The sequence below is a fragment of the Coenobita brevimanus genome, chromosome 31 (genome assembly GCF_032717465.1).
Source record: "Coenobita brevimanus isolate Jiangsu-jjx chromosome 31, ASM3271746v2, whole genome shotgun sequence".
NCBI classification, from domain to species: domain Eukaryota; kingdom Metazoa; phylum Arthropoda; class Malacostraca; order Decapoda; family Coenobitidae; genus Coenobita; species Coenobita brevimanus.
Window position 1 is genome coordinate 26,045,241 of NC_136984.1, and position 13,647 is coordinate 26,058,887.

Consider the following 13,647-nt stretch of genomic DNA (forward strand, 5'->3'; position numbering starts at 1 on the left):
TTTGGGCACGATGTTATTCAGGCTATAGTTTATATTGTTACATCCCCGTCCCATACTGCCACAGGCTCCAACAGCAGTAGTACAGTATAGGAGGAACGTTGCCCAGTGAGTTGGTCTTCTAGAGGCAGCCTTTCAGTGTAGCCAAAAACAACACATAACAGCACAGGCGTTGTAAATAAACTCTACCTTCTGAAGTTCACTTTATTTTCCAGATAATTACACTTAATGCTTGCCAACTACACATCACTGATTTCACAAGTATCGGAGCTATACAGTCTTCACTAACAGCAAATACACTTAATGCTTGCCAGCTATACTTCACTGTTTTCACAAGTACCCGAGCTATATAATCTTCACTGACACACCTACACTCAAACTGAACTGAAAACTGAAACTGCTCTTGTCTCTTCCCCATCCTGTTATAAGCCTTCCATTACTCTCAAAGCTTCTAGTATACTGTAGCATCTACAATTACCAAATTAGAGACATCCTAAACATGCATAACTACCCATCTATCTATCTATTGCCTTAATCCCGTAAGGGGTGGCCACAAACATACCGCCTCCATGTCGCCCTGTTCCCCGCCATTTCACTGCCCTGCTCCCAGCCTACACCCCCCCTCTTCCATATACCTCTCCACTCCATCCCTCCATCTCATCCTTGGCCTCCCCATCCCTCTCTCCCCCTCCACCACACTCACATACACTCTCCTCGTCAGTCTCTCACTCTCCATCCTTTCCACATGGCCAAACCACTTCAGTGTGTTTCTCCTAACGCTTCCTATCACGTGCACATCCACACTACAATGCTCCTTCACTTCCTCATTTGACTGTCTGTCTCTCCATGTGACTCCACATGCTCCTCTCATATAACTCACTTCCACTGCTCTCACTCTTGACTTCTGTCCCTCCAACAAGGTCCAAGCTTCGCTTTCATAAATTAGAGGTGGTATCACCATACTGTCATGTAGTAACTTTTTCACTTCAATGCTCACTTCCCAGACTCTTATCACTGCTTTCAAGGATCCAGCAACCTTTCCTCCTTGTACCCTTTCAAGCACTTCACCCTCTAAACTTCCATCCTTACTCATCACACTGCCCAAGGACTTAAACGCACTCACATTTTCCATTTACTCCTAATCCAGTCTCATTGTACATTCACTGACTTCGCGTCTCTTGAAGACCGTAACTTTACTCTTTCCTACATTCATCTTTGGATTCCGCTTCATACACCCTCTCCCAAACTCATCCACCAAGCCGTGCAGCTCTCCTTCGTCTTCACCCAACAAAACTATCATCTGCAAACAACAGCACAGGGAGTTTCCAAACACTGCCCTCTCTCGTCAGGACCTTTCCAACATCCAGTGCCCTACCTTGTATCTCTTTTATAACCCCATCCATATACAGATTGAACAACCGTGGGGACATGACGCATCCCTGTTTAAATCCATCCTTCAAATAGAAAAATTCACTCAGTTCACTATCCACACGCCCTGCACCCTCATACATACTCAACGGCATTCAACAACTTCCCATCTACTCCATATACAGTATTCTTAATACTTTCCAAAATCCTTGTCTACCCACCTTCTCATGTGCTACTACACTGTATACCTAGGCAGCTTCCCTCAAGAGGGGAGGTAGCCGAGACATAACGACACACTCCCAATTTACTCATCCACACAAACACATTCAATCCCATCTTAGCCCCAAGGACTTTTCCCAAATCCATGAAGGCCCCAGACAACTTCTTTACCTTCTCTAGAAAATTTTCCACTAAAGATCTAAGACAGAATACCTGTTCTCCACAACCTCTTCCCTTTCTAAAACCTCCCCGTTCTTCTCAAACTAATTCCTCTGTTATTTCCATAACTCTGTCAGTAAGTATCCTACCATATACTTTTCCTGTTACAATAAGACAAATGTCCCTATGATTATCACACACTTTTTCCCCTTTTCGTATCACTCTAAATTATTTAGCATCCAAACTGAGATAAAATTCCATAAATTAACAATCACGTAAATAATACGTTATAGAGAAAAACAGCACAAAGTTTAATTCATAACTTACAAAATACCTCTGCTCACAATTAGCAGGCAAACTGGCAACTCTAACACGAAACCAAACTAAGAGAGTCATCGGGTATACTCCAGCACTACCTAACTGGCAAATCCTGCATCCCAAAAATACATTAACAATTTGTCAATCATCGTGACCGAAATACCTAAACTTCTCTACCATCCACACTGCAGAAGGTAGGGATGTTTGGATTGGAATAGAAAATCGACACAATTAGGTGACGGTCACACATCTTGTTACACTTGCTGTGGCGAAATGAGTTCGAGCTCCACACTGATGAGGATGCTTTACGGTGCGATGTTATTCAATTGTGTGTGTGTACAGTATATATATATATATATATATATATATATATATATATATATATATATATATATATATATATATATATATATATATATATAGGTGGCTCAATCGGTAGAGAGTTGCCCTGCAATCCTAACGGACCTGGGTTCACATCCCGGTGGAGCAGGGGACAGTTTAAGGATTTGAATTTCATAAATATCAGACTTTACTGATCTACTAGAAGAACCGCCGACATGTCGTAAAACTACCCCCGCTAATACCAATACACCAGTCCTGTATGAGACAGCCCTAGCACGCATTCAATATGGACGGTGGGTGTTAGCACCGAAGTGGTGACATGTAGAGGTGTGCGGTACGTAGGAGGACAACTGGGCCTTGAAAGCAGGCTGTGAAGCCTATGCTCAGAGTCCGTCATATATATATATATATATATATATATATATATATATATATATATATATATATATATATATATATATATATATATATATTCATCAGTCATTGCAAGTCCACTGCTGAAAAAAGGCCTTCCCCAGTCTTTTCCACGAATTCCTTGACTGAGCCAATCTCTGCCATGCTTTGCCTGGAAATCTCTCAATCTCATCTCTCCACCTCTTGTCTGGCAATTTTTTTGTTTCGCTTACAGTCTCTTTGAGTTCAGAGAGTCAGCCTCTTGCTCCATTGGTTATCCTTGATTCTTGGTACATGACCTGTCCACCTTCATTCCTGTTCTTTTATAACCTCTGTAATCTCTTTGGCGTTAGTCTGCTCTCTCACCCAAGTTGATCTTTTCCTGTCTCTTAAAGATATTCCTAACATTGACCTGTCGATTGCTCTTTGAAAAAAGATTAGGTGATTTTCCATCGATTTTGTCAGTTTTCAGGTCTCACAACCTGCATCATAGATGGATTTATACACTCGTTTTATACTTTTCGTTTCATACATTCTGGTAAACTACTCATCGTGATGCATTTATGTGTACCGAAAGCTTTCCATCCAACTGTAATGTTTTTTTTTTTTTATTTCGCTATCATGGTCTTTCGTTAGTTTTAGTATTGACCCTAAGTAATTGTTCTCCTCGACTTCTTCAAGAATTTCTTCGCTTATTCTGATGACGTTTTTAATGTAATTCGATTAAACATTAGGTTGGCTCAGCTTCAGCTCTAGCCCTACTTTGTGACTCTCTGTTTGGGTATTTATAGCATCTTGTAATGTTTCTACTCTTTCTGGGATTAGGACAGTGCCATCCACAAATTTAAAATGGTTTAGATTTTCTTCATTTATGTTAATTTCTTTGTTTCCCAGTCTAGCTGTCTCTAAATACTTTCTAGGCATGCTATAAATAATTTTGATGAAAGTGTATCTCCCTGACGCACGCCCTTCTCAATCTTAATTTTTTCTGAGTCTTTATGTAATTTAACTGTAGCAGATCTCTCTTTATATATGTTTTGGAGCAGTTTTACAATGTTCTCATTTACTCTCTGTTCCCGCAATGAATTTATAATTATGTGTTCCACTGAGTCGAAAGGCTTTTATGTAATCAACAAAACCTAAGCACCATGGTTTATCATATTCTGTAGTTTTCTCAGTTAGCTCATTCATCGTACGTAGATGATCAGTAGTCGAATATCTGCTTCGGGATACTGCCTGATCACGTGGTTGGTTTTCTTCCAAATTTGTTGTTATTGTGTTTGTAAGGACTCTAGTGAAGAGTTTGCAAATAATTGGTACCGTAATAAGCTATTGGGTCGATAGTTACTAAGGTCTGTTAAGCTGCTGCTTTTTTTTTTTTTTTTTTTTTAAGCAAAATCACTGTTGCATTACACCATGTTTTGGGAATTTTCCTCACGTTTATGCAATGAGTAATAAGTGGTCGAGCCTATTTTGTACTTCTTTTCCTGCATCCGACAGTATATCTGCAAGTATTCTATCCTCTCCTGGCGCCTTCTTTCTTTCCATACTTTTAAGAGAAATGGTTACTTCGTCTGGTGTTACCTCAGATATTTTGCTTGTGTCAACTGAAAAGTTAGTCATCTGTGCTATTGTCTTTGATGCATACAGCACAGTTCTTTGTAAAATTCTTCAACTCCCTTTGTTATCCATTCTCTACATTTAAAGACTTTTTTTTTTTTTTTTTTTTTGGTGACAATTACTTGCCCTTCTAGTGCCATTATACTTCAGATCTGTTTCAGACTTTTTTTTTTTTTTTAATGATTTCTTTGATCTGATCCATGTTTCTCCTTTTTTCTTCTCTCAGTCTCCTGTTGATAAAGGTATCTAATACCCTTCTTTCTATTTCATCTTTCCTTGTTTTTACTTTCATCTCCTTCCTTGTTTTCATTAACTCGTGGGTCATTTCTGAATACTTCTTGGCTCTGGATGTATTAGTCTTCCATCCTACCTTCCCTGATTCTCTTGTTATTTTTAATCATCTTTCTTTCACCTCTGAAATTGAATCTGGCTGTGCAACCCACCATTCTGTGGTCACTCCCTGTTTTTACTTTATTGATTACTGTGAAATTTATGAACGTGTTATTCTTATCTGAATATAATGATATCTTTTTCATTCTTTGTTTTTCTGTTTGGACTTGTCTGTGTTCATTTTAGCCCTCTTCTTTTGTAAAATAATGTATTCATTATTTTCATGTTATACATTTCAGCAAATTTTACCACCATTTCACCTCTGTCATCCCTTTCTCACTCGTTCAGAGATTACCCTGTGAGCAGGATCAGCCTCAGAAAAGTGGGCCACTTGTCCATATAGCTGGAGTCGACGTTTATGTAATATGTGGGTACATGCCTCGATTCAAACTCACGGAATTGTCACTCATTACGTATCCAGTTGTACCAGCAGTGTCCCTTGATCCTGTGAAGACAGTACCAAAGGAGTCAATTCGCCCCTTTAGGTCGCTGTTTAGTGTTCATGTATCACAGCAATATAGCAAGACAGGGAACACCAGTGCCCTGAAGGTGCGGACTTTCGTCCTTCTATACAAATAACGACAGCGTCAAATACCCAAACTGAATGAATCCATAACCCTGTAGGCCAGACCAATGTGACGAGAGATCTCAGTGTCTCATCTACTGGATTTATGGATCACACTATCAGTATAAGTGAATCTTTCCATGACATCTATATCCTTACCACAAGATTGGACAGACGGAAGTGCTTCCTCCAGCAAGCCATCAAATGCCTGGACCTTTCTCTTGGCCCAGCAGACCTTTAATCCAACGGCTTCTCATTCTCGTGAAACTCCTCGAGGGTACTCAGCAGTATCTCCAGCGACACAGCTGGGATTACTGCACCATCAGCAAAGCCAAGTTTAGTAACCCTGAAATCGCCAATTGATACCCCACAGAGACTTCAACTGACAGCCCGGTCCAGTACCCAGTCCAAATATGTGTTGAAATGTGTGGGGACAAGGACACATCCCTGCCATACACCAGATCTTACTGGGAAGAAGTCGGGTGTCCCCCCCCACACACACACACACACACTTGACAGAATTCTCAGCACTCAAGCACAAGCCAGTGATCAGTCAGGAGATCCCAGTGAGTTGCAGGGGTTACAATAGTACTCCCGATTTATAGATCTTCTTGATTATATATATATATATATATATATATATATATATATATATATATATATATATATATATATATATATATATATATATGGCAAGAAAATCTCCCAGTCACTATGGTAAGCATTGCAAGAATCTTCAGTGCACAAAACAATATATATGCAGTAAAGTATTTACAGAAGGAGAATGAATAAATAAATGCTATTGCAATTTGACTAATTATATTTGGTCATTCGTACCTGGTCGTCCCACAAATGGTTCTCAATATGGCTGTTGTGCAATTTGACATACTGTGTACATTAATTACCCTCGTGTATTCTACAGGCATCAAATTTTGCCGTATTCTAATCTAACCAATCTAGCAACCCTAACTGACATAACCCGACGTAACCTAACAACACTAACCTAACCTAAAAAACGTATCTAACAAAAAGTAACCTAACCTAACCTAATCTAACCTAACCACTGTAGGCTAACCATACTAACCCGACTAACCTAAACTTATAAACCTACCATAACTAACCTAACCAAACCTAACTTCTAACGTAATAAACCTAACACAGTTAACCCAATAAACCTAACCACACTATCGTAACCTAACCTAACCTGACTAACCAAACTTTACCTAACTCTTCTACAGATTGAAAAGTTGTTGCTTGATCGTTCATCATGAAGGCAATGCTGACTCTGGTGATGATGATGATGATGATAATGATGATGGCAGCCTCTGAACCAACAGGGGAGAAGGGACTCAGGGGCTGTCCTGATGGTAGTCCATTCAACTTTAATCCCAGGGACGTGTTTGGCTTGAAGTTAGGTGAGTAGGATTTATTTGTATGTTTTAATGCTGTGAGGAGATTAAACAACGTAAATGCAGCAGGTGTCCATGTGGTATACACTCGATTCCCATGGGGTAACGCACCTCCCTAACACATTTTCCTTCCCGATTTATTTTTGGATATGCCTAGTTAATATCCTTTTATACGTCACTTATGCAGATTATGGCGATAATGAAATGATTTATGTAACACGGAGGACAGTAAGGTGTAATAAACAAAATAAATCACTTTGGGAAAATGCGTTAGGGAGCATCCTCAACTGACGAGATTACAGGTCTAAGTGTAGCGGGGAGAGTGGTATAAATATTTCTTAGCGACTATACTAGAAATTTGTATTAGAGAAATTATAGCAGTGGAGTGTACGAATGCCTTAATTATGCTCCTGTACAAAAATAAAGGTGAAAGAAGCGAGTGTAAACAAAAATGTAGTATAATTTGTCTGGTGAGTGTATATAGAAATCTCATATGGAAGAATAATTAGAGGAAAGATGAGGAATATATCAGAATGTCGCGTTAGTGATGAACAGTGTGTTTTCATGGTCTGTATTCTTGTTGATTAAGGAAGCTTCCAAATACCTTGTCCTTAGTGATATACAGCATTTCCATATTGCGCCTTACTGCTGTCTTGCACGTTGTAGGCCTATTTATCTTTTCAATACCAGCGTGGAAAGCAAACATAGCACACAAGGAGTTTTTAATAATATGTCTGCAAAAAATAAACTGGTACGGAAAAGGTGTTAGGGAGCTTCCTTAACTGGCAGGAACACAGGCCCAGTTGAGGTAGAGGACGTGTGGATCGGATGTTTACTGTGGGAATGTGGAGATGCAAGTGTGAAGGACTGTACGGTATGTATGGCAGTTATGGAAGCAGAAATGGAATATGAAATATTACTGAACGTTTTGTGGATGTATGGTGTGGATGGAGAACTGCCCAATGCTGTAATTCCTTATTGATGGTGGAGTTGTGTAGATTTTTATGGGAGTATTTAAATATTGCTAGATGGCCAGATAGACAGAGACAGATAGACACAGACAAAGACAGACAGAAGGACAGATTGATAGATAGATTTAGTGGTTTGAGACTTGTAAGGCACGAGTGAAAAAGACAAGAGTGTGAACAGTGGAAATGAGGCTGTTAATGAATTTAGTTGGGGTGCATAGCTAGGATAAGATAGAAACATTTAAATTTATAGATTGTGAGTAAAGGTGTCTGTTGCTAATAGGGTAGAAGTGTGTGAGTTTAGATAGTACTATTAACGATAGGGAATAGATGTTGATAAGATGGTAAAAGAAATACATGTCTGTGAGCTCGAAGGCAGGATGAGGGGTGCGAGATCACGATGGGGAATGGATTGATCACTATAGCGGGGAGGGAATCTGTCAGAATCTCCTAAAATTGAGCACTTGGTGACAAGTTTTTGAAATTTGGCATGTGGTAGATATGATCTAGGAGATTTCAAAAACCATTGCATACAAAGTGAGACTGTCCCCTGGTGGCCGGTATGCGCAAAATTCAATATGGCCGCCATGAAAAAAGAAAAACGCCATATCACAGTCACTATTTATTCTAAATTCATGTGTAATACCTCTTTTTCAACATTTTTCATGATGAAAAATGTGTTTCTGATGTTGTTTCTGTTTTAAAGTGCATTTTTAGGGTCTAATCATACTTAATCATAGGTGACAGTCAAACCTAAGCAACAGAATACGCCATCGGACAGGTTCCTATGATGTGCTATTTGTGTAGCCTCCTTGACATTTACACAAAGAAGTGCAGCGAAGACCAGCTCTATTGCACTTGCAGTTGCCGCTACAGGCACTGTACACCCACAATGCAGCAGCAGAGAACATGCTTGGCTCGCAACTGGGAGGTCGGTTCAGCGTGGGACCCACTCTCTGGTTCTGGCATTCCATGTTCAACCCCAGTCGCCAGGAGCTGGAATTTCTGGTGTTCTGAGGAGGGCCTGCTTCCAGATAAATGCAGCACAAAGAAGTGCTCGCTTCGCATGCTGGAGGAAGGCATGCTGGGTTGGTGGGATGGAATCTAGGTCCTTGAAACCACTTGTGAACATCTGCCTCCTTGCTTCATCCAGTGAAGCTGTGTCACTGTTTTTGCTGTACATGAGTACAACCCAGCGCTCCAGGTGTTGCATGGGCTGAGAATCAGGTTTGAGACATGCTGGATCTTGGAGTATAGCTACAAAGATCTCAGTGACTTGGGGAAAGCTTTTCCAAGCATTCCATGCAGTCTTCTTGTCAATGCCATACAGAGCTGATACAATGTCACAGCCTGTCATGGCATGAAAGACTGGAAGTGCTTAAGTGTGTTGAGGCCCCAGCATCTGTACAATTGAATGGACTGGAATGTCTTTGTATGCTTTGCCATGGGCAAACCCAATCCACAGCTCAGATAGGCCCAACTCCTGGAAGAGGCTGATGGCCAGTACCACAACATCGCTGTCCACAGTCCTGAGATAGGCCTTGGTGTGACCTTGCTGTGCGGCATGATGCAGGTGCAACATCATCCGCGTGTCAGCCTCCTCCTGCTGACATGGAGACAAGCTGCTGAGGTCAACCTGCTTGTTGGCCAGACAAGTTCTTCCCTTGTGGTGTAACAGATGGAACTGTAGATCAGGTGTTGTGGTGCATTTCTGCAGCTCCCAACTCAAACTGGATGAAGTCATTCTTGTTATGGCTGTCTTGTAGGAAATTCTGCCACTGAGCACCCTTGGGCAGAGGAACCGTGGGTGAGACTCTGGTTCTCTGGCCTTGACCCCGCTTGCCACGGGTCTGGGACTTGAGACTTGACTCTTTGTAGGTGTCCCACACTGCATCCACTCTGGTTGTACTGTTTGTCATCTGGCTTTCCAAGTAGGGCAACAACTGCATTTGAGTGTACTCTCCAAAGACTCTAGCACGTTGAGGTTTCACAAAGTGAACCACTGCTGCCATATCCAGCACTACCACGGTAGCCTCCTTTCCTGCAAGAGAGCGACCAGCATCAGGCATACCTGGAAGGCAACGAAGGATGTCTGATTTAGTCCCTGACCTAAGTTTACCCTGATCTGATGGGGATGGAGGCTCCCTTTTGTTCTCATGCCTGAAGAAGTCATCTATATCAGCATCAGGTCGGGCTTGGAGAGACATGAACAGCTTTGTGACCAGTGCAGAGTTCGCCTTAGCAGACTCGATCTTGTCAGCCCCTTTCTTCAGATATACAGGGGGTCTGTTTGAGAATGTGAACATGTTTGGTCTCTTGATGACATCAGACAAAGGTTTTACGCGTTTCTCAGTGCGCTTCTCTACAAACTGTGCAAACATGGCTTTGCCAATGTTTGATGCATCACTCAATGATTTGGCTACTTCAGGGTCCATTACCTCACCAGTGTCTAAGGTGATTAACTCTGGACCAGTCTCTGTGAAGGGGTCTATGATCACACCCTCACTGACAAGTTTTAGCAGGGACTTCAGATGGTTCAGAAACTGCTTCTGGTCGGTAGCAGCTGACTCGGGGTGTTCAATAATCAGCTTACTTTCTCGCAGGAAGACAGGCAACTGGTTTCAAACTCCTCAGTAGCCTTGAGAACTTCGGGTTTGACAGCTCTATCACCTCATTCTCCTCCTGCTGCCCATACAGGCCCTTTGCTCCTCCGTCCTCTTTCAAGAACTTTATTAAGTGCTCCTGGCTTTGGTCTAAAGCCATCAGAGAGAACTTCCTCTCACTGCATTGGATGACAAACTTGCCCTCCATAAAGACCTGGTGGACTGAGGGGTGGATCGTTGGAAGTTGGGCCATGTCTCTCAGGAAGACAGGCATCCACCGAGCATAGTTTGTGTGTCCAAATACGAAGAACCATGGACACAGCCCACTGCAGGATTCCAAGGTGAGAGGCCAGTTACATGTCCGCTGTCCACGGACAAACTGGCTGTCAAAAAGCAGGTAGTCTCCCACCATTGTCCAGTAAGAGACTGTTGGGCTAGAGTGTGCAAGTTGCTGCTCCCACATCTCCAAGCTCAGGTGAGGACCAGAGGTCTGATGCAGTACTCCTCATATGCCTGCTTCTCCAGGACATGGAGCCAGGCCAGTGTCAGCTGGTACGCATACTTTCTCCTCTTTATGTGTTTCCCTGCAAGGAGGGAGGCAGCAACACCTGGTGTGAAGATGTTAGCCTGATGAAACATGCTCTCCCAATTGAAGCCGGCCAACAGCTTGCCCCCACACTCTGGGGATGCCATCTCAACATGGAGGAAGCCCATGAAGCAAATCATCTTTGTCTCCCTGACCTCCTCGGGGAACAACCACTGACACTTTTTTTGCTGTGCATACAGAGGGCAGTCCCTCTCAATGACCGGAACCTGGCCTGGATTTGCAAACTGCATGGCATTCTTCACCACAAGCATGGAATGTTTCTGCATGGCCATAGATGAGGCCGTCTCATAGAAGACTGGAAAAACTTCCACGACAGCCCTTGGCCTGACATCGTCAGACTGACTGTGAGAAAAGAAGCCAGAATATGTCACAGGCAGCACTTGTAACTCCCTGATTTTGAGTGAGAACTCTTTGGACATGGTCAAGCCATCCTTTTTCAGGGACACTTGCACGAGGGTTTGCAGTACATACTGACAGGGCTGTACCATCTTGCATTGGTGGTGGAGTTATTTCCCCAGCATAATCATCAACATAAGGCACAACAGAGAATTCTTCTGGAAGTTTGATTGAGGCGTCTTCCAGGTCGGCGAGTGACAGAGGAGGTGGGTTTACTCCCAGGTTATTAGCAGTGAGGTGGTTTGTGAGAGAGATTGCAGTGCCATGTAGCTCTACACAACCTGATTCGTCTATGTTATCAACCCCACCTATAGTGAACACACCTTTCTTGATGTTCAAGGGTACCACTACACCATCCTCAGAGAAGCGCTTTGACACTGCAAGGGCTATCCTCTTCCTGACCTCTATGACCCGTTCATAAGAAACAGACACCCCAAGGGAATGAAACGTGTTAATCATACCTTTCTGTCTGTTACTTGCATGGAGTTTCAGTCCCACATACAAGGAAATGGAGTCTCTCTTTCCTTCCTCTGATACAGTGTGAGGGCGCCACTTGCTCTCCTCGCAGCATTGCTGCATATCAGCTGTGAAATGGTACAAGCCACTTTAACTCTACCACTGACACTAGCCTGATCTTCTTCAATTTTCTCCTCAATGGAACTCGACCTTTCAAGTAAGACATTCATAAAGGTCAGAAGAGGTTTTGCCACTGGTTCACTTAGACAATGTGAGGAAAATGAACCATCAAAGGGCATATGCTGCAGCAAGACATACTTGCGAAGTATAAGATCTACTTCTACAATCTTCATTGCCTCATCATCTGTAACTTGCAGCCTGGCAGTTTCAGCCAAAGCAGCACCGACCTTCTTCTTGTGCGAGATGTAAACATCACGTCCAACTAAAAAGTCAGACCACTCAGACCCCAGCTTTTCGAGCAGGTTGTCTTTGAACCTCGTTGGGTGAACATATACTCCAAGCCAGTCAGAACCAAGTTGGTCCAGCTGCTTGTCGTAGAGCTTTCTGAGATCAGCCAACTTGAAGACAGCCTGGCTGAACTTCATGTGAGTCACAATCTGAGCAATTATGAGAGGATCATAGGTTTGGTTTGGAGAACTGTTGTCATTTGCTTCCTTTGCCATGGCTGCTTTTGCTTCATTTTTTAGCTTCGTGTAACAGGATACATGGTAGTGGATGTCTGCAGCCTCTGCATCATCAGGGTTGATGGCAGTGCTCAGGCGGGCAACAACGACCCAGTTCTTTGATTCTGTGGCCCATTTATGTAAATTCTTTCCACAATTAACACTTCTGGCCCTGAACAATCTCTCCTCTTCCTCCTCCTCAAACCCTTCACAGCAGACACACTGTCTTTTATCTCTATCAAGTGAGGCACTGAAACTTGACCTTGTCTTTTTAGGACTAATCATGTCCTCTTCATCAGATTTATCATCCCGTGCCCTCTTTTCCAACTCTCTCTGTACCACATGGGAGCGAAATCCACTTCTGCACCCACTGTGATATTTGGCCTCATTTTTCAACAAAGTACTTGCAACTCCAGAACCATCAAGACAGTTCAAGGTAACACCAAGTGGCACCGGGATATCATTCTCAACAAAATTGAGGAGATCCTTCTCAAGAGATTTGTACGCCTCATGATGACATTCTTTCTTGAATGGACAGTGATAATCCTTTTTAGATTTGCTTTGGCACAGGCAACACAATACCCAGTCTGTAGTCCTTCTTCCTTCACTGGGTTGATCTTCACTCATGTTGATACGGATGCAGTTACATCAGGTTCACAGGAACAACTTTCACCTTGAAACTCTGAAAAAGAAACAACATTAAGTTACAAAAGAACACCAGAAACATATTTTCCATCATCAAAAATGTTGAAAAAGAGGTATTACACATGAATCTAGAACAAATAGTGACTGTGATATGGCGGCCATATTGGATTTTGCACATACCGGCCACCAGGGGGCAGTCTCACTTTGTATGCGATGGTTTTTGAAATCTCCTAGGTCATATCTACCATCATGCCAAATTTCAAAAACTTGTCACCAAGTGCTCAATTTTGACAAATTCCCTCCCTGCTATTAAGGAAAATATATATAGCAAATGAATATGTGAGGAAAAGAAGTATTAAAATTAATGGGTCTACAAAACTGACAGGCGATGGAGGTGGCTGCTTGGTGCGGGAATGGAAGACCACATGACATGGGTTTGTGTGTCTGTTTGTTTGTTTGTTTTTTTACTTGCTGGTTGATCGGCTGATTTTAACTCTGTTGCATTTATA

The 13,647-nt window shown here is 42.3% G+C and overlaps 1 protein-coding gene across 1 annotated transcript in view; it reads left to right on the plus strand.

Moving 5' to 3' along the window:
* The first annotated feature begins 6,686 nt into the window (after positions 1 to 6,686).
* Positions 6,687 to 13,647, plus strand: part of LOC145395428 (uncharacterized) — a 42,932-nt gene continuing 35,971 nt past the window's right edge. The window contains exon 1 of the mRNA XM_080269032.1: positions 6,687 to 6,786. Coding sequence (XP_080125158.1) covers positions 6,687 to 6,786 — 100 coding nt within the window. The remainder of the gene's footprint in view (positions 6,787 to 13,647) is intronic.